The sequence below is a fragment of the Vipera ursinii genome (assembly GCF_947247035.1).
Source record: "Vipera ursinii genome assembly, chromosome: 7".
Taxonomy (NCBI): Eukaryota; Metazoa; Chordata; class Lepidosauria; order Squamata; family Viperidae; genus Vipera; species Vipera ursinii.
The window spans coordinates 76,455,423-76,469,649 of record NC_139521.1 but is presented as its reverse complement, the minus strand read 5'-3'; the positions used below and the strand labels follow the sequence as shown (position 1 = coordinate 76,469,649).

Below are 14,227 nucleotides of genomic sequence, written 5' to 3'. Positions count from 1 at the left end.
GCCCCTTCATGACTCGTGGACTTCAACTCCCAGAATTCCTGAGCCAGCGTGGGGGAACTATGGCTCTTTTATGACTTGTGGACTTCAACTCCCAGAATCCCTGAGCCAGCATGGGGGAACTATGGCCCCTTCATGACTCGTGGACTTCAACTCCCAGAATTCCTGAGCCAGCGTGGCTCAGCTTGGAAACCTCTCCCTTTCCCCTCAGCATGGCTGGCTCAGGAATTCTGGGAGTTGAAGTCCACGAGTCATAAAAGAGCCAAGGTTGCCTACCCCTGGCCATGGGAATACTGCCACAGTCATAAGTGTGAAAAACGGTCATAAGTCACTGTTTTCCGTGCCCGTTGTCATGTTGAACGCTCACTATGTCAACTGTTGTAAGCCTAGGAATTTGTCAAGCTTGCGACAGTGTAGGGACGTAAATACGTCTTGTGGCAGTCTGGCCAAGGTTTACCCGGAGGAAGATCTCAGATCTTTGTTCGTTTTTATTTGGAATCAGGACATTTTGTACTACGCATTGTTCCACCGCCCGAAGAGTAAGTGGGTGGTGTTTTTTGGAGAGCTGCCGAGCAGAAAATGAAGAGATGGGACTTGGGGACCTTCACAAAATGGAGTTTTGCAAGACGCCTTCTCCTCGTCTGCTGACCACAGCTCTCTCTTGAATCAGGGTTTGGACAGACCAGCGTTCAGAGGGCCGTGTCGGAGCTGGGATTCCCTTTAGCCTCGCGGGGGTAATATTCGGCCAAGATGCTCTCCGGGATCCGTTTCAGCAGCTCCTTGGGGAAGATCCGCAGCAACTGCCAGCCAATGTCCAGTGACTCAAAGATGGTCCTGTTCTCATAAGCCCCTGGGAGGAACATGCCAGGAATTCATTACAGCATGGGAAGTTTTATATCGAAATAGCCATAGCGATAGCCCTTAGACCTCTCTACCGCTTCGTACTGCTTTACAGCCCTCTCTGAGCAGATTACAGAGTCAGCCTCTTTGCCCCCAACCATCTGGGTCCTCATTTTATCAACCTCGGAAGGGTGGAAGGCTGAGTCGACCTTGAGCCGGTCAGGATTGAACTCCCGGCAGCGGGCCGAGTCAGCCAGCAATGCTGCATTCTCACCGCTGTGCCACCAGAGCACAATCTATCATCTAGGATAGATAGATAGATAGATAGATAGATAGATAGATAGATAGATAGATAGATAGATAGATAGATAGATAGATAATAGATAAATAGATGGATAGATGGATGGATGGATGGATGGATGGATAGATAGATAGATAGATAGATAGATAGATAGATAGATAGATGAATAGATAGAAAGAAGATAGATGAATAGATAGTCAGACATAGACAGAGATAGATAGATGGATAGAGATAGATAGATAGATAGATAGATAGATAGATAGATAGATAGATAGATAGATAGATAGATAGATAGATGATAGATAAATAGATGGATGGATGGATGGATGGATGGATAGAGATAGATAGATAGATAGATAGATAGATAGATAGATAGATAGATAGATAGATAATAGATAGAAAGATAGATGATAGATGGATAGATAGATATATAGATGATATATAGACCTCGGAAGGGTGGAAGGCTGAGTTGACTTTGAGCCGGTCAGGATCGAACTCCCGGCAGCGGGCAGCCTGCAATGCTGCATTCTGTTCTAATTCTAACAGAGTTGGAAGGGACCGTGGAGGTCTTCTAGTCCAACCTCCTGCCCAGGCAGGAGACTTAGTCTAAACCAATCCGGACAAATCTCTTCTTAAAAGCCTCCAGGGATGGAGCACCTACAACTTCCACTAGACTGATGGATTGTCCTCACAGTTAGGAAGTTTCTCCTTCGTTCCAGGCTGCTTCTCTCCTTGATGAGTCTCCATCAGATGCTTCTTCTCCTGCCTTCAGGGGCTTTGGAGAAGAGCTTGACCCCCTCCTCTTCTTTGGGGCAGCCCCTCAAATACTGGAAGGCCGCTATCGTGCCCCCCCTGGTCCTTCTCTTCCTTAGAGCATACATGCTTGCAACTCCTCGCCCACGGCTTTCTCTCTCACGTACCTTGAGCGATGAACTGCTTCTCAAACTTCTGCAAGAACTCCAGGTAGAGAAGGTCATCTGCTGAGAGGGCCTCTTCCCCCACCACGGCTTTCATGGCCTGAACGTCTTTGCCGATGGCGTAACAGGCATACTGGACGCAAAGGAAGAGGGTCACTCAAAATCAAGGTCATATCAAGAATCGGGGGAGGTGGGGGTCAGAAGCCCCCCTGGACAGGGCTGCCTGCTGGATGTGTCCAAAAAAAAATATCAATTTGGTAGTGCTAACCAAGAATGGCACCGGTCGTCCTCAACCGACGACCAAGAGGGAGCCCAAGATTTCCGTTGCTAAGTGAGATATTTGTTAAGTGAGCTTTGCCCCTGTTTTACGACCTTTCTGGGCCTTGGTTGTTAAGTGAATGCCTGTGGTTCTTAAGCTAGTCACACGGTCGTTAAGCGAACCTGGATTCCCCCATTGACTTTGCATGTCAGAAGGTCGCGAAAGGGGATCACGTCACACACACACACAAACACACACGGGACGCTGCCACCGTCCTAAATATGAGCCGGCTGCCGAGCGTCTGTCTTTCGATTAGGTGACCCCAGGATGCTGCAACGTGAAAAAGGGTCACAAGTCCCTTTTCTCAGCGCCGTTGTAGCTTTGAACGGTCACTAAGTGAATTGTCGTAAGTCGAGGACCGCCTGTATTCTCGCCATTGGCCTTTTGCCGCTCCCAAGAAGCCCATTGTTTTCCAAGCCTGGCTCTGTTCCACAGGGGGTCCCTCCCCTCCCGGGGCCTGAGCTCCCCCCCCTCCCCAACCCCCCCCGCGGCCACCCTGGGTCAGCTCAGAGGCCCACCAATTGATTGGAAACGTCCCCGTGGTCCTTCCGGGTCATGCCTTCCCCAATGGCCGACTTCATCAGGCGGGAGAGAGACGGCAGCACGTTGATGGGCGGGTAGATCTGTGGGCCAAGAAACGGCGCGTCACGAAGGAGCCACAATTGAGGAGTGGGGTCCGATCAGGTGAGACCTAAGAGCCCCAGAAGACATGGGGAGTGGAGGAGGGTCTGGGGTCCTCGTAGCTCCTGAAACTCAGGGACTTTATATAGTTGTCTAAAGCACAACAGCCGATGAGCTTGGTAGAGGGTTTGAAGGCACCAGGCCAGAAACCAGGAGACGGAGAGTTCTAGTCTCTTCTTAGGCATGAAAGCCGGTTGGCTGACTTTGAGCCAATCAGCAGGAGACGGAGAGTTCTAGTCCCGCCTTAGGCATGAAAGCCGGTTGGCTGACTTTGAGCCAATCACTAGGAGACGGAGAGTTCTAGTCCTCTCCTTCGGCATGAAAGCCGGTTGGCTGACTTTAGGCCAATCACTAGGAGACGGAGAGTTCTAGTCCTCTCCTTAGGCATGAAAGCCGGTTGGCTGACTTTAGGCCAATCACTAGGAGACGGAGAGTTCTAGTCCTCTCCTTAGGCATGAAAGCCGGTTGGCTGACTTTAGGCCAATCACTAGGAGACGGAGAGTTCTAGTCCTCTCCTTAGGCATGAAAGCCGGTTGGCTGACTTTAGACCAATCACTAGGAGACGGAGAGTTCTAGTCTCTTCTTAGGCATGAAAGCCGGTTGGGTGACTTTGAGCCAATCAGCAGGAGACGGAGAGTTCTAGTCCCTCCTTAGGCATGAAAGCTGGTTGGCTGACTTTGAGCCAATCACCAGGAGACGGAGAGTTCTAGTCCCTCCTTAGGCATGAAAGCCGGTTGGGTGACTTTGAGCCAATCAGCAGGAGACGGAGAGTTCTAGTCCCTCCTTAGGTATGAAAGCCGGTTGGCTGACTTTGAGCCAATCACCAGGAGACGGAGAGTTCTAGTCCCTCCTTAGGCATGAAAGCCGGTTGGGTGACTTTGAGCCAATCAGCAGGAGACGGAGAGTTCTAGTCCCTTTTTAGGTATGAAAGCCGGTTGGGTGACTTTGAGCCAATCAGCAGGAGACGGAGAGTTCTAGTCCCTCCTTAGGCATGAAAGCCGGTTGGGTGACTTTGAGCCAATCAGCAGGAGACGGAGAGTTCTAGTCCCTCCTTAGGTATGAAAGCCGGTTGGCTGACTTTGAGCCAATCAGCAGGAGACGGAGAGTTCTAGTCCCTCCTTAGGCATGAAAGCCGGTTGGGTGACTTTGAGCCAATCAGCAGGAGACGGAGAGTTCTAGTCCCTCCTTAGGTATGAAAGCCGGTTGGCTGACTTTGAGCCAATCACCAGGAGACGGAGAGTTCTAGTCCCTCCTTAGGCATGAAAGCCGGTTGGGTGACTTTGAGCCAATCAGCAGGAGACGGAGAGTTCTAGTCCCTCCTTAGGCATGAAAGCCGGTTGGGTGACTTTGAGCCAATCACCAGGAGACGGAGAGTTCTAGTCCCTCCTTAGGCATGAAAGCCGGTTGGGTGACTTTGAGCCAATCAGCAGGAGACGGAGAGTTCTAGTCCCTCCTTAGGTATGAAAGCCGGTTGGCTGACTTTGAGCCAATCAGCAGGAGACGGAGAGTTCTAGTCCCTCCTTAGGCATGAAAGCCGGTTGGGTGACTTTGAGCCAATCAGCAGGAGACGGAGAGTTCTAGTCCCTCCTTAGGTATGAAAGCCGGTTGGCTGACTTTGAGCCAATCAGCAGGAGACGGAGAGTTCTAGTCCCTCCTTAGGCATGAAAGCCGGTTGGGTGACTTTGAGCCAATCAGCAGGAGACGGAGAGTTCTAGTCCCTCCTTAGGCATGAAAGCTGGTTGGCTGACTTTGAGCCAATCACCAGGAGACGGAGAGTTCTAGTCCCTCCTTAGGCATGAAAGCCGGTTGGGTGACTTTGAGCCAATCAGCAGGAGACGGAGAGTTCTAGTCCCTCCTTAGGTATGAAAGCCGGTTGGGTGACTTTGAGCCAATCACCAGGAGACGGAGAGTTCTAGTCCCTCCTTAGGCATGAAAGCCGGTTGGGTGACTTTGAGCCAATCAGCAGGAGACGGAGAGTTCTAGTCCCTCCTTAGGTATGAAAGCCGGTTGGCTGACTTTGAGCCAATCAGCAGGAGACGGAGAGTTCTAGTCCCTCCTTAGGCATGAAAGCCGGTTGGGTGACTTTGAGCCAATCAGCAGGAGACGGAGAGTTCTAGTCCCTCCTTAGGTATGAAAGCCGGTTGGCTGACTTTGAGCCAATCAGCAGGAGACGGAGAGTTCTAGTCCCTCCTTAGGCATGAAAGCCGGTTGGGTGACTTTGAGCCAATCAGCAGGAGACGGAGAGTTCTAGTCCCTCCTTAGGCATGAAAGCCGGTTGGGTGACTTTGAGCCAATCACCAGGAGACGGAGAGTTCTAGTCCCTCCTTAGGTATGAAAGCCGGTTGGCTGACTTTGAGCCAATCACCAGGAGACGGAGAGTTCTAGTCCCTCCTTAGGCATGAAAGCCGGTTGGGTGACTTTGAGCCAATCAGCCGGAGATGGAGAGTTCTAGTCCCTCCTTAGGCATGAAAGCCGGTTGGGTGACTTTGAGCCAATCAGCAGGAGACGGAGAGTTCTAGTCCCTCCTTAGGTATGAAAGCCGGTTGGCTGACTTTGAGCCAATCACCAGGAGACGGAGAGTTCTAGTCTCTTCTTAGGCATGAAAGCCGGTTGGGTGACTTTGAGCCAATCAGCAGGAGACGGAGAGTTCTAGTCCCTCCTTAGGCATGAAAGCCGGTTGGGTGACTTTGAGCCAATCAGCAGGAGACGGAGAGTTCTAGTCCCTCCTTAGGTATGAAAGCCGGTTGGGTGACTTTGAGCCAATCACCAGGAGACGGAGAGTTCTAGTCTCTTCTTAGGCATGAAAGCCGGTTGGGTGACTTTGAGCCAATCAGCAGGAGACGGAGAGTTCTAGTCCCTCCTTAGGCATGAAAGCCGGTTGGGTGACTTTGAGCCAATCAGCAGGAGACGGAGAGTTCTAGTCCCTCCTTAGGCATGAAAGCCGGTTGGGTGACTTTGAGCCAATCAGCAGGAGACGGAGAGTTCTAGTCCCTCCTTAGGCATGAAAGCCGGTTGGGTGACTTTGAGCCAATCAGCAGGAGACGGAGAGTTCTAGTCCCTCCTTAGGCATGAAAGCCGGTTGGCTGACTTTGAGCCAATCACCAGGAGACGGAGAGTTCTAGTCCCTCCTTAGGCATGAAAGCCGGTTGGCTGACTTTGAGCCAATCACCAGGAGACGGAGAGTTCTAGTCTCTTCTTAGGCATGAAAGCCGGTTGGGTGACTTTGAGCCAATCAGCAGGAGACGGAGAGTTCTAGTCCCTCCTTAGGTATGAAAGCCGGTTGGGTGACTTTGAGCCAATCAGCAGGAGACGGAGAGTTCTAGTCCCTCCTTAGGCATGAAAGCCGGATGGTTGGCTTTGGGCCAGTCCCTCTCTCTTCTCTTTCAGTCCAGACCCACCTCACTGGATTGTTGTGGGGAAAACAGGAGAACGAAGGAGGGCCCCTCTCCCCTGTTGCTCACGGTGACTGGAGCTCCAGGAGGTGGTGGGGAAGGACCTCTGGACTTCACAGAAGCTCTGATGCACCCACAGAGATGGGAGGGAGAGCTGGACCCTTTACCTGCCGGTTGTGAAGCTGTCGGTCCACATAAATTTGTCCTTCGGTGATGAATCCGGTCAGATCCGGAATGGGGTGTGTGATATCTGCAAGGAGACACAAGGGGATGCCACTAGCCCTGCGCAGAGTTGGAAGGGACCTTGGAGGTCTTCTAGTCCAGGGGTCCCCAACCTTGGCAACTTTAAGACCTGTGGACTTCAACTCCCAGAATTCCCCAGGGGAATTCTGGGAGTTGAAGTCCACAGGTCTTAAAGTTGCCAAGGCTGGGGACCCCTGTATCTAGTCCAACTCCTTGCTCAGGAATCATTCTTGACAAATGGTTGCCCAGTTTCTGCCCAGTATTGGAACACCCAGAACTTCTGGAGGCAGGTGGTTCCCCTGGTTAATTGTCCTGACTGTCAGGAAGTTTCTCCTTAGTTCCAGGTTGCTTCTCTCCTTGACGAGTTTCCATCCGTTGCTTCTTCTCCTGCCTTCGGGTGCTTTGGAGAATAGGTGGAACCCCAACCCCTCCTCTTCCTTGGGGAAGCCCCTGAGATATTGGAAGATGGCTATCTTGTCCCCCTTCGTCCTTCTCTTCATTAAAGGAGACACCCCCAATTCCAGCCACCCTTCTTTGTATGTTTTAGCCCCCAGTCCCCTGGTCATCTTTGTTGCTCTTCTCTGCCCTCTTTCCAGAGTCTCAACATCTTTTGCGCATCGTGGCACACGGTCTGAGTTCCCCCCCTTCCTTACCATCATATGGCTCACACTATCAAAAGCTTGATTTTCTTTGACCGCAAGGCTGGTATTCTTAACCGCCCAAAAATCTATGCGAAAGGGTGAGGTTTTTCTTTATTTTCCTTTCAGATTGCCGGGGAGGGAAATATTCCGTAGCCATTCACCCTCTGTCCCCATTACTTGGTTTAAACGTTTCTCGAGAAAAGCCCTGAATTTCTTTGGAAGGGAAAGTCCACGGAGCTATTGCGTAACCTGGGAAGTTCAACACAACATCACAGACCGAGGGAAGCTGGCCAGCTTCTACTGTGGTGGAGAAATCTGCGTAGGTGTTTCTCTGAGGACCTTCTTGAAGGAAGCTTCTTAGTTTTGAGGACACCTCTTACTTTCTCAACCAAAGAGCCTCAAGGCAGAGAACAGCAGAGGCACGGGTGCAGGATTCTGGATCTGCAACCTTGAGACCCGCCCCCCCCCAGCCCCTTCGTTCTTGGACCCACAGCCAAGGAAGGTAGTCTTCAAGGGGGGAAAATAGCCATGCTCAAAAGAAGTCAAACTGGTGGCTGAGAAGCTCCACTCTGGAATTTTTTGACCATACCCTGCAGATCTTCTTGGAGGTGAGGAGGAGGACATGAAGCAGAAGAAGCACACTTGTCTGTTCTCAGGCCAAGCAATGGAACCAGAAGAACAGAGTTGGAAGGGACTTTGGAGGTCGTCTAGTCCAACCCAACTCAAGCAAGGAACCCTACGCCATTTCAAACAAATGGTTGCCCAATCTCTTCTTCAAAGCCTCCAGTGATGCAGCACCCACAACTTCTGGAGGCAAGCAGGTCCACTGGTTAATTGATCTGAGATTATAGACTACCAGAAGAGGGCTGAAGGGACCTTAGAGGCCATCTAGTCCAACCCCCTGCTCGAGCAAGGAACCCTATATCGTTTCAGACAAATGGCTGTCTAGTCTCTTTTTGAAAGCCTCCAGTGATGGAGCACCCACAGGTTCCGGAGGCAAGTTGTTCCACTGGTTCATTGTTCTCAATGTCAGGAAATTCCTCCTTACTTCCAGGTTGCTCCTCTCCTTGACTACCGTAGTTTCCATCCGTTGCTTCTGTTCCGGACTTCAGGTCCTCTCCTTGATGACTTTTCCACCCACCACTCCAGAGCCTCGAACCCAGCGTAGCCTTGTCTACATGCGAAAGTGTCTCCGGGGTCCCCCCCTCCCTCGGCTTCCTCCTAAGAACCATCCGCCTCAACTCGTACTTTCCACAATTAGCTGAGTTTCCTCTCTGATTTTAGAGTCGCCTGAGCATGAGGAGAACTTGTGGGGTGCCAAGGAGGAACTGAGAGCTGCTTCTAGTGGCCTGCTTCTCAATTCCCACAAGCCCATCAACTCTGGAGTTGAGTGCAAAGTGTGTCTAGATAGGTTGTGCTTGAAGGCATCTTGAGTAGAAGAGGCCAGAAGACGGCAGAGTCCCACCCTGCTCGGTTGGTTGGTTGGTTGGTTGGTTGGTTGGTTGGTTGGTTGGTTGGTTGATGAGTTGGGGGGTAGGCTGAACCCCAGCATAGCATCCTTCAACCCCGTTTTCCAGGTTGGAAGGTGGGAGGATCCTTGGAGAGACCCCTCTGTCTGGGGCACCACAGGATGACAGAGCACAAGGAATTCTGTCTCTCCAAAGAGGCCAGAATTGTTTTGGTGCCCAGGTCAAAGAGCTCGGGGTGGGAGGAGGGGGCGCACTGGAAATATATAAATATATTTACTAGTCCTATCGATGTATTTTCTTTGTTTTCTTTCTACTTGTTCCATTAGCTTACTTTGGCTTTATTTTCTAGCTTCTTAATTTTGATTGGAGAAGCAACCTGGAATTAAGGAGAAACTTCCTGACAGTAACCAGTGGAACTGCTTGCCTCTAGAGGTTGTGGACGCTCCATCACTGGAGGTTTTTAAGAAGAGGCTACCATCTCAGATAAGTGACCACTTTACAAGGCCTTGGTAAGGCCACACCTGGAATACGGCATCCTGTTTTGGTCACCACGATGTAAAAAAGATGTCGAGACTCTAGAAAGAGTACAGAGAAGAGCAACCAAGATGATTAGGGGGCTGGAGGCTAAAACATACAGGGAACGGTTGCTGGAATTGGGTATGTCTAGTTTAACGAAGAGAAGGACGAGGGGTGACAGGATAGCAGCGTTCCAGTATCTCAGGGGCTGCCCCAAAGAAGAGGGAGTCAAGCTCTTCTCCAAAGCGCCCGAAGGCAGGACAAGAAGAAGCAACGGATGGAAACACATCAAGGAGAGAAGCAACCTAGAACTAAGGAGAAACTTTCTGACAGTGAGGACAATTCACCAGTGGAACCACCTGCCTCCAGAAGCAGTGAATGCTCCAACACTGGAGGTTTTTAAGAAGAGACTGGACAGCCATTTGCCTGAAATGGTATAGGGTTTCCTGCCTGAGCAGGGGGTTGGACTAGATGACCTCCAAGGTCCCTTCCAACTTTATTATTATTATTATTATTATTATTATTATTATTATTATTATTATTATTATTATTATTATTATTATTATTATTCTCTAGCCTGTTCTCCTGCTTGAGCAGTGGGGCTGGACTAGAAGACCTCCAAGGTCCCCTGCAGCTCTATTCTACTCCTACTTTCTCAACAAAAGATCAGAGCAGAGGCACTGATGCAGAAGTTCGTGACATGGCACAACGCTCACTTAAAACAACTGTCTCATTTAGCAATGCAAATTTGGGCCTCGGTTGTCGTCGTAAGTCAAGGACTCTCTGCATCTCCGCCACCCAGTTGCATTTCCCACCATTTGGGGTCCCAGGGGCCCCCTCCCCTCCTGCACCACCGGGTTCCCAGACCCCTGCAGGGATTTCTACCCCGGGGATTTAGGATCTTGGCCGAGAGCTTGACCTCAGCCCTGTCTCACCGTCGTTGGGCATGGTCAAGATGGGTATCTGGGTGATGGAGCCGTTCCTGCCCTCCACCCGTCCTGCTCGCTCATAGATGGTGGCCAGGTCAGTGTACATGTAGCCAGGGAACCCCCGTCGTCCAGGGACCTCCTCCCTGGCCGCGGAGACCTGTGGAGGAAAGGCCAAGAGGGGAGATCCCGAGGGGCAGAGAGGAAGCCAGCTCTGACCCTCAACCCCGCCCGTCCCCTCCTCGTGAGGAGAGCCCGGCCCGCCACTGACCCACTGACCTCCCGCAGGGCCTCGGCGTAGGAGCTCATGTCGGTCAAGATCACCAGAACGTGCTTCTCGCACTGATAGGCCAGGAACTCGGCGGTGGTCAGAGCCAGACGGGGCGTGATGATCCGCTCAATGCTGCAGGAGAATAAAACAGAATAAAAGAGTCGGAAGGGACCTTAGAGGTTGTCTAGTCCAACCCCCTGCTCAGGCAGGAGACCCTTAGAGAATCACAGAATAACAGCGTCGGAAGGGACCTTGGAGGTCATCTAGTCTGACCTACTGCTCAAGCAGGAGACCATTTCAGACAAAGGGCTGTCCAATCTTTTGGTAAAAACCTCCAGTGTTGGAGCATTCACCACTTCTGGAGGCAGGTTGTTCCACTGGTTAGTTGTTCTAACTGTCAGGAAGTTTCCCCTTAGTTCCAGGTTGCTTCTCTCCTTGATGAGTTTCCATCCGTTGCTTCTTGTCCTGCCTTCAGGGGCTTTGGAGGATAGCTTGACCCCCACCCCCTCTTCTTTGTGGAAGCCTCTCAAACATTGGAAGACTGCTATCTTGACACCCCCTAGTCCTTCTTTTCATTAAAATAGACCAGGGATCTTCAAACTTGGCCCTTTGATGACTTGTGGACTTCAACTCCCAGAATTCCTCAGCCAGGCACGCTGGCTGAGGAATTCTGGGAGTTGAAGTCCACTCCTCTTAAAGTCTAGTTCAGGGGTCTTCAAACTTGGCCCTTTGATGACTTGTGGACTTCAACTCCCAGAATTTCTCAGCCAGGCATGCCTGGCTGAGGAATTCTGGGAGTTGAAGTCCACAAGTCATCCAAGGGCCAAGCCTGAAGACCCGTGAACTAGACATACCCAATTCCCGCAAGCGTCCTTCATCTCTTTTAGCCTCCAGGCCCCTGAGTCTGGAGGTGGTGCAGTTCCCTTCACCCTGTCCCCCAGACCCAGGCTATGGACTCACGTGGGGTCGTTGGCCAAGTTGAGGAACAGGCAGACGTTCTCCATGGACCCGTTCTCCTCAAAGTCGGATTTGAAGAACCGAGCCGTTTCCATGTTCACCTGCCAAGGAAGAGGATCCTTATGGAGCCATTTCCCAGAAGGAGACCATCTAACCCCCCTTCCCCGCTTCTTCCGTTTCAAGCTGTCATGGAGTCAGTTTAGACTCAAGGACCAAAACACAGAAAGCCAAGGAAAAAGAAAAGAAAAAAGAACATGGATTAAGACCCGAAACAGAACAAATCGAAAGGAAATGAAAAACAGCAATTGTGTCATTTTCTGTTGTTGTCATTGTGGTTGTTGCTTTTAAATCTACGGGCTGCGTGCTTCTCTTGCTGGATCAGAATCTGGCTTCTCAGATTAAAGTAGATTTGGCCAGAGGTGTAAGATTGTAGGTTGATTCTTGCAAGACTTTTAGTAGCTCAATATTGGAAGAAGGAAGAACTGCGGACTATAGAAGAGTGGACTTTAAAGGTTTCTAACTTGGCGGGAAATGGCAAAGATTTCAGAGTATTTGAAAGACCAATCGCAACAGAGATACATTGTGGAGTGGAGAAGATGGATTGAATATATTCAGAATAAATATGGGATTAAAAAGTTTCATTTAGCATTTGAATAAGTAGTGGATCTATAGGATGTATAATTAGTTAATAGTTATTTTATTAATAATTTGACGATGGAGAGTTAAAGTGCGATAGAACTTAATGTTTTATTGTTGTTAGCATATTTTAGATTATGTTTGTTTGTATTTTTATACCCTGTATTCAGCTCTGGGAAGTCGGGGAGGGAGGGGTTGGGGAGAGGGGAGGGGGAGGAGGGGGGGCTTTTTTGTATTTAAAAATGTATTGTAAAACTTTTCAATAAAAAAAAGATTGTAGGTTGATTCTTTACCAATTCTTACCAATTCTAAGATGTGTGGACTTCAACTCCCAGAATTCCCCATAAAGTTTTTACTGGAGTGTTTCTCAATCTTGGCAACTCTAAGATAAGTGGACTTCAACTCCCAGAATTCCCCAGCCAGCCATGCTGGCTGGGGAATTCTGGGAGTTGAAGTCCACACTTTTTAAAGTTGCCACACTTGAAAAATAGTACCCAACCACAACAAAATACATGCCTAGAATTCCACCTTGCTCATTTCTTAATCTGCCTACCCCGAATATCACTCTTGAAAGCCCATCGAAGCTTTTACTGTATTTGTCTGATTTTGCACTAAACAAAATGAAAGCCCGTTTACTTTCTGTTTCTTTCCCACGCTCCTTCCTTCGGCAGATTGGGCAAACGTTTTACCCTCCCTAACGGCTCTTTCACCCCTTCCCCAATGCCAGCTCCAAATTCTTGCACAATACTTTTCCCAAGACCAAAATAAGGGGAAACCTGGCTAAAGGTCCCTAAATTCTAAATATCTATAATCAAGAAAAATTTTGGGGGTGGTGGGGTTGGTAATCGGCTTATTTGCGATTAGCCACAAAATGGGGAGATTTTGAGGGTTCCTTTAACAATATGCAAGTGTTGCTTTTGGAAAATGCATTGAAAACTCAGGAAAAGCAGGATTCTTTTTCTGTTTAAAAGTGAATGCAGTTTCAGATCCTGTATGTGTGTGTGTGTGTGTGTGTGTGGGTGGGTGGGTGGGGGATACGTAAGACCTCAGTAGGAAGTTAAACCAGCCTTTTTCAGGTTTCGTTCTTATATAAATTTGTCCACTTGAGGGCATGATAAGAAAAAAGATCTTGCTGTGGAATTAAAAACAAGGGTTGTGTGAATTATTGCTCAGAAAACCTAGTGAGATGGAAATTATTTCCTCCATTTTTGAAGTCAAAGTCTTAACAGTGAAGAATTTTTCTTTTCTTTTCTATTCTACTCTATTCTATTCTGTTCTGTTCTGTTCTGTTCTGTTCTGTTCTATCCTTCTTCTATTCTATTCTATCCCATCCCATCCCATTCTCTATTCTGTTCTGTTCTGTTCTATTCTATCCATTTTCTATTCTATTCTATTCTATTCTATTCTATTCTATTCTATTCTATTCTATTCTATTCTATTCTATTCTATTCTATTCTATTCTCCAATATTTATTCTATTCTATATTCCAAAATCTATTCTATTCTATTCTATTCTATTCTATTCTATTCTATTCTATTCTATTCTATTCTATTCTGTTCCGTTCCGTTCCGTTCCGTTCCGTTCCATTCCATTCCATTCCATTCCATTCCATTCCATTCTATTCTATTCTATTCTATTATATTCCATTCCATTTTTTCTATTCTATTCTATTCTATTCTATTCTATTCTATTCTATTCTATTCTATTCTATTCTATTCTATTCTATTCTATTCCATTCCATTCCATTCCATTCCATTTTTTCTATTCTATTCTATTCTATTCTATTCTATTCTATTCTATTCTATTCTATTCTATTCTATTCTATTCTATTCTATTCCATTCCATTATTCTATTCTATTCTATTCTATTCTATTCTATTCTATTCTGTTCTGTTCTGTTCTGTTCTGTTCTGTTCTATTCTATTCTATTCTATTCTATTCTATTCTATTCTATTCTATTCTATTCTATTATCCTATCCTTATCCTATTCTTTTCTATTCTATTCTATTCCTATTCCTATTCCTATTCCTGTTCTGTTCTTTTCTGTTGTATTCCATGCCATCCCAACCTATCCATTTTCTATTTCTATTTCTATTCTTCAGAACTGAAAAAATAATTCCCT

The 14,227-nt window shown here is 48.3% G+C and overlaps 1 protein-coding gene across 1 annotated transcript in view; it reads right to left on the bottom strand.

Moving 5' to 3' along the window:
- Positions 1–479: 479 nt before the first annotated feature.
- The window catches only part of ATP6V1B1 (ATPase H+ transporting V1 subunit B1), a 43,142-nt gene continuing 29,394 nt past the window's right edge, over positions 480–14,227 (bottom strand). Inside the window, exons 8-14 of the mRNA XM_083367166.1 lie at positions 11,474–11,571; positions 10,522–10,645; positions 10,252–10,402; positions 6,615–6,697; positions 2,893–2,997; positions 2,059–2,188; positions 480–847 (exon numbers count right to left, since the gene is read on the bottom strand). Coding sequence (XP_083223292.1) covers positions 687–847; positions 2,059–2,188; positions 2,893–2,997; positions 6,615–6,697; positions 10,252–10,402; positions 10,522–10,645; positions 11,474–11,571 — 852 coding nt within the window. The 3' untranslated portion in view covers positions 480–686. The remainder of the gene's footprint in view (positions 848–2,058; positions 2,189–2,892; positions 2,998–6,614; positions 6,698–10,251; positions 10,403–10,521; positions 10,646–11,473; positions 11,572–14,227) is intronic.